The sequence below is a fragment of the Theropithecus gelada genome, chromosome 18 (genome assembly GCF_003255815.1).
Source record: "Theropithecus gelada isolate Dixy chromosome 18, Tgel_1.0, whole genome shotgun sequence".
Classification (NCBI taxonomy): Eukaryota; Metazoa; Chordata; class Mammalia; order Primates; family Cercopithecidae; genus Theropithecus; species Theropithecus gelada.
The window spans coordinates 23,589,678-23,595,830 of NC_037686.1; the positions used below are offsets into that span (position 1 = coordinate 23,589,678).

Sequence of the window (6,153 nt, forward strand, 5' to 3'; positions counted from 1 at the left end):
GGTATCTGCAGCAACCACTTAGGCCTCCAGGAATGTGGTGACCATTGACCATAATTCATTCCCCTTTATGGATCCTTTGTAACCATCCGCCGAAAAGAGCTTTCGCAAACTCAAATAAACACAGGAAAGGAAGACCTTCTTATCTTTGAGAGCATATGTTTAGCCCTATAACCCTCTCTTATCATAAATTGCTTCTTAGGCAAGAAACATTGGATTTTTCTTGTATTTGTCATTGCCATTGGTTCCATTCAAGCATTCATTTAACAAATAAGGCGTTCCATCTCCGTTTTTTGCTTTTTCCTTCATGCTTTAGCCTTGGTTTTCTCTCACCTAAAACACTGCAAGCTGCCTCTCCCAGAGCTCTCACTTTGACTGCAGACTACCTACATTTAATCTTTAATTCTCTACCAAAATTTTCTCTTATTTTTATATCTTTTTAATTTTAATTTTTGTGGATACATAGTAGGTGTATATATTTATGGGGCACATGCAATGTTTTAATACAGGCATGCAATGCAAAATAAGGACATCATGGAGAATGGGGTATCCATCTCCTCAAGCATTTATCTTTTTAGTTACAAACAACTCAATTACACTCTTTATTTTAAAATATACAATTATTAATTATAGTCACTCTGTTGTGCTATCAAATAGTAGATCTTATTCTGTTTTTTGTACCCTCTCGTCTTTTCATGTTAAAAAATAATCTTTGTCTCTGTAAGCTTTATCAATGATTTTCCAATGAAATTTAGGATCTTCTCTGTACCATGAATTGCCTTACTTTCTCCCCACTTCCTTGTCTTATTCAAATGCAAATTTCATTAATGATTTCCAGATCCATGATAGTTCAGAAAGCAAACAAGTCAGTGACCAAGGGCATGGCCTGAAAGTGTTCTAAGAGAGGAATTTACAGAACAACTATTAAATGATGTCAATAGGATTGTATTAGTATGTTTTCATACTGCTATAAAGAACTGCCTAAGACTGGGTAATTTATAAAGGAAAGAGGTTTAATTGACTCACAGTTCAGCATAACTTTGGAGGCCTCAGGAAACTTACAATCATGGTAGAAGGTGAAGGGGAAGCAAAGCACCTTCCTCACAAGGCAGCAGGAAGAAGTGCCAAGCAAAGGGGGAAAAGCCCCTTGTAAAACCACCAGAACCTGTGCGAACTCACTCACTATTACAAGAACAGCTTGAGGGAACCGCCCCCCATGATTCAATTACCTCCACCTGATCTTTCCCTTGACACATGGGGATTATAATTCAAGATGAGATTTGGGTGGGGACACAAAGCCTAACCATATCAAGGATCCAGTGGTGGGTTGAAACTAACGGGATGAGAGATGTCAGATACAAACACAAGGTCCCGTATTTGGGTTAAAATTCATAAATGATCAAAGCACAGGATGACAGATAATGTAGGTCATTTTAGATTATTGTGACCAACAGATCACAGTAGGTAGTATTCTGATGAAGGGAGGGTCACAGTTACTACAGTTACAGATGGATTCTGGGTACAACATTTGCACTAAAGTGCCTTTGCCAAGGGAGGCAACAGTCTCAACATCCTGTGGGTTGGCCTGATCTACTTCAGGGACTGTGTCTTGTTCAGAGCATCACATTTGAAGAGAAACTTTGACCAGGGGAGTATACCAGAGAAGGAAGTTCAGGATGCTGAGGATCTTAGGAACTATGTCTAAACAAGATTCATTCACGGAAGTGGGAATGTCTATCTGGCAAAAAGAAAATACTACTTACATCGTTGTTGGAAGACCAGCCATCACAAACTCAGTTTTCCAAAGGCTGGGCAGAAGCCCAGATGAGAGAAATGGGCCATGTGTAAGAAAAGATAAAAGCTCAAGCATGATATGCCACCAGAAAATCACCTAGCCTCAGCATTGGCAGGGAGACCTGGGGAGTCGTGATGTCTGAGAGTGACCTTCTGATGATCACTGTCATGTGTAAACGTGGGCCTAATGCTGCCAACTTTTTTGATTTCTTAAGAGAAGCCAGAAATCCAAATTTTTATGCAGCATGTCTCAATTTTTAATTTTAGCAACTATTACAAAATGTTTAGAGACACTGTGCAGCCCAAATATAACATATCTATGGGCTGATGGCAGCCCAGGGTTGCCAGTTCACAGGGTCTACAAGAGATGATTCTTAGTTTCAACAGGGTACAGTGCTGAAACGCATGCATAGTAGATTTGCTTGGGTCATGAATATGCTTCCACATACTTATGATTCATAGCCAGAGAAAAGACTCTCTATCCAGGTTCTGAGCAATAGGAAATTATCAAGAGGATATTGGATGACAATATATAGGGATGTTATTTGAGAAAGGATTTTCCCCTGAGGCATAGGTGTTGAACCAAATTCCATTAGTTATGCTTTTACACCAGGATAGTGGTTTACAGTTTACAAAAGGCTTGTACATCATCTCATATTAAAGGTTACTAGAACAGTCCTTTGCAGTAGAAAAGTAGGTATTTTACAACTCATATTTTACAAATGAGTTGACCAAGTATCTGAGATAGTAAATAACTCATAGAAGGTCATCCGGGAAACAGGGCAGCAGAACTGGGATCGAATGACTCAGGTCATCCAACTCCAAATGCAAAAGTCTTTCTGCTGCTGCTTCCTAGTCAAACTCTAAGGGTCTAAGACTCTATTCCTAGTTATGGTCTCAATTACATTTGCTCATTGCTGTGAGGGGTCAGCCCACCTCCCGGAGTCCTCTCCTGCACATTCCCATGTTCCTGAAAGGCATTTCCATCCCTTCCACTACTCCCTGAAAACTCCTGTGCTTCATGATTTCTTGTTGAATTTTTTCTAATCTGACTCTATCAGTTATGGGAATGTTCCCTCAACCCTTAGTGCTCCAGACTGGACTCACTCTTGGCATGTATTTGTCCAAAATATTTGTCTGCTTTATGTCTTCTACATGTTTGTCTTATAAGAAACAGACACCTGCCTTAGTTTATCCATGAACAAAGCCACACATGCTAGGGCACACACACACACACACACATACACACAGAGGATTTTGTACGTGATTAATGAATCATCAAATCATCATAATTTCTGGACTTGTATTAATACGTCGGCCAGGAGGAAAAGAATCCATTGTCAATCATGGCTTCTGGTTCTCACGGTCATCTCTACTTTCTTCCAGCAAGTTTGATTCTGTCAAACACCAGCTGGCAGCCTTGTTCCCGCATGCCCAATGCAGGAGAGTCAGTAAAGAAGATTTCGTTCTCTGTATTTCAGCATCGTCAATGCCAGGTTGAAATATGCTATTCTGGCCCAGCTCAGTGGCTCACACATGTAATCCCAGTACTTTGGAAGGCCAAGGCAGGCAGATCGCTTGAGCCCAGGAATTCGAGACCAGCCTGGGCAAGAGGCTGAGGTGAGAGGATGGCCTGAGCCCGGGAGGTCAAGGCTGCAGCGAGCTGTGATCGTGTCACTGCACTCAAGCCAGGGCATCGGAGTGAGACCCTGTCAAAAAAAAGGAAGGAAAGAAGGAAGGAAGGAAGGAAGGAAGGAAGGGAAGGAGGGGGGGAGGGACGGAGGGCGGGAGGGAGGGAAGATGCCATTCTGTCTTAGATTGAAGTGGACCTTATCTGGGCAGAACACACACACACACACACACACACACACACACACACACACACACACATTGTGGAGAAATTGCTGACTAAGCAAAGCTTCCAAATGACTGAGTTTGGCTAAAATGTAGGCTTTTAAAAATGTGAGCACTGCCAAGAGTTTTTCCTTGTTGACCCATGGATCCATCAAGTGCAAACATTTTCTAATGCACTATATTTAAGCCTGTGCAGCCAAATGTCATTCAACATGAAATGCATTATTACAACTTGCATCTGTCTAAAATCTTGCATCCAAAATGAAAGACAAAAATGTATAAAAATGGAAAACATGCACAGAAATATGTGAGGGAGGAAAAAAATATCCCCAGGAATGTTAGTGCACGGAGTCACACAGGGAGAAGACTATTTTTGTTTTGTTTTGATTGTTTTGTTCTGGTGACCTCACTGGTCAAATGACCTATTAAGAATATTTCATAGAGCTAATGTTCCGATGCTCTAATCTCTCTAGACAAGGTTCATATTTGTATGGGTTACTTATTCTCTCTTTGTTGACTAAGTCAATAATCAGAATCAGCAGGTTTGGAGTCAGATTGGCAGGGATAAGCAGCCTAGCTCAGGAGAAGTGGGTATAAAAGCCCCAGGCTGGGAGCAGCCATCACAGAAGTCCACTTGTTCTTGGCAGGATGGCTTCTCATCGTCTGCTCCTCCTCTGCCTCGCTGGGCTGGTATTTGTGTCTGAGGCTGGTCCTACGGTGAGTGTTTCTGGGACATCCCGCTCCTACATTTAAAATGCACGCTAAATGAAGTAGGAGTGACTCCTTCCAGCTTTGCCAACCAGCTTTTGTTACTAGGGCAAGGGTACCCAGCATCTATTTTTAATATCATTTATTCAAACTTCAAAAAGAATGAAGTTCCACTGAGCTTACTGAGCTGGGACTTGAACTCTGGGGATTCTGCCTCATTGCTTTGGTGCATTGGGTTTGTAATGTCTGGTATCTCCACTTCCTCAGATCGATGATAGAGATAAAGATATGATATTTAGGAAGCTGTTAATCCTGAATTTTCAGAAAAGTGTCCCTTTATAAAATGTATTTGGGGGGCAAACTGCATGAGACTATATTCTGGCCCTATAGCTAATCAAAATGTGTTTACTGATTAATCTTTAAAAGGCTTAGTGAACAATATTTTAGTCAGATATCTAATTCTTAAATCCTCTAGAAGAATTAACTAATCTATAAAATGGGTCTGGATGTAGTCTGACATAATTTTATAACAACCGGTAAGAGGGAGTGACTAGAGCAACGACTAAAATGATCTCAGGAAAAACTGTTTTGGTCCTATGTATAGTACATTACCTCTTTTCAGTAATTCCATTCAAATGGAGAAGTTTAACAAGGCAACTGTTCTCAGGGGGCCTATTCTCTCCCTTAAAATTCATTATACACATCCCTGGTTGATAGCAGCGTGTCTGGAGGCAGAAACCATTCTTGCCTTGGAAACAATTATGTCTGTGTTATACTGAGTAGGGAAGCTCATTAACTGTCAACACTTATGTTCCTGATAATGGAATCAGTGTGTAATTCTTGTTTTGTTTCAGATTTCTAACACCATAAAGAATAAATCCTTTCACTCTGATCAATGTTGTTAACTTCTCACTTGTCTTCTCTACACCCAGGGCGTTGATGAATCCAAGTGTCCTCTGATGGTCAAAGTTCTAGATGCCGTCCGAGGCAGTCCTGCCGTCAATGTGGCTGTGAACGTGTTCAAAAAGGCTGCTGATGAGACCTGGGCGCCATTTGCCTCTGGGTAAGAACCCTCCCATGGGACTTGGTTTTATCTTCCCATTGGCCCCTCAGTTGGTAGACAGAGGCTCACATCATCTGCTAAAGAATTTACAAGTAGATTGAAAAACGTGAGCAGAGGTCAAGTATGCCCTCTGAAGATGCCCTCTTTTTGTTTTGCTTAGCTAGGAAGGGACCAGGAACCTGAGCATCATTTAGGGGCAGACAGTAGAGAAAAGAAGGAATCAGAACTCTTCCCCTCTAGCTGTGGTGTGCAACCCTTTTGGGTCACAGACCACTTTATGTAGGTGATAAAAACTAAAGATTCTATGCCCAGAAAAAATGTACAGACACACACACACAAAACCAAATATGTGATTTTAGGAGTTTCACAGATTCCCTGGTGTCCCTGCGTAACACCAAAGGTGAGAGTCCTTGTCTTAGAATTTTAGGAAAGAGGTGCAATGTGTATTAACCCACTAACGAAAGGAAAGGAATTCAGAAATATTATTGACTAGGCATCTGTCTGTAGTTCATTTGGATCACCCCAAAACCCAGGGCTTTTGCCTAATGAACACTTTGGGGCACCTACTGTGTGCAGGGCTAGAGGCTGTCAAGCTCAGTTAAAACAAATGTAAAAAAGGCCGGGCGCGGTGGCTCAAGCCTGTAATCCCAGCACTTTGGGAGGCCGAGACGGGCGGATCACGAGGTCAGGAGATCGAGACCATCCTGGCTAACACAGTGAAACCCCGTCTCTACTAA

At 41.7% G+C, this 6,153-nt stretch overlaps 1 protein-coding gene across 2 annotated transcripts in view; it reads left to right on the forward strand.

Annotated features, from left to right (window-relative positions):
• The first annotated feature begins 4,118 nt into the window (after positions 1 to 4,118).
• Positions 4,119 to 6,153, forward strand: part of TTR (transthyretin) — a 7,387-nt gene continuing 5,352 nt past the window's right edge. The window contains exons 1-2 of one of the 2 annotated variants that reach the window (XM_025365009.1): positions 4,119 to 4,362; positions 5,286 to 5,416. In XM_025365009.1, coding sequence (XP_025220794.1) covers positions 4,294 to 4,362; positions 5,286 to 5,416 — 200 coding nt within the window. In that variant the 5' untranslated portion in view covers positions 4,119 to 4,293. Of the gene's footprint in view, positions 4,369 to 5,285; positions 5,417 to 6,153 lie in introns of both variants that reach the window. The other variant, XM_025365008.1, reaches the window with a different exon arrangement.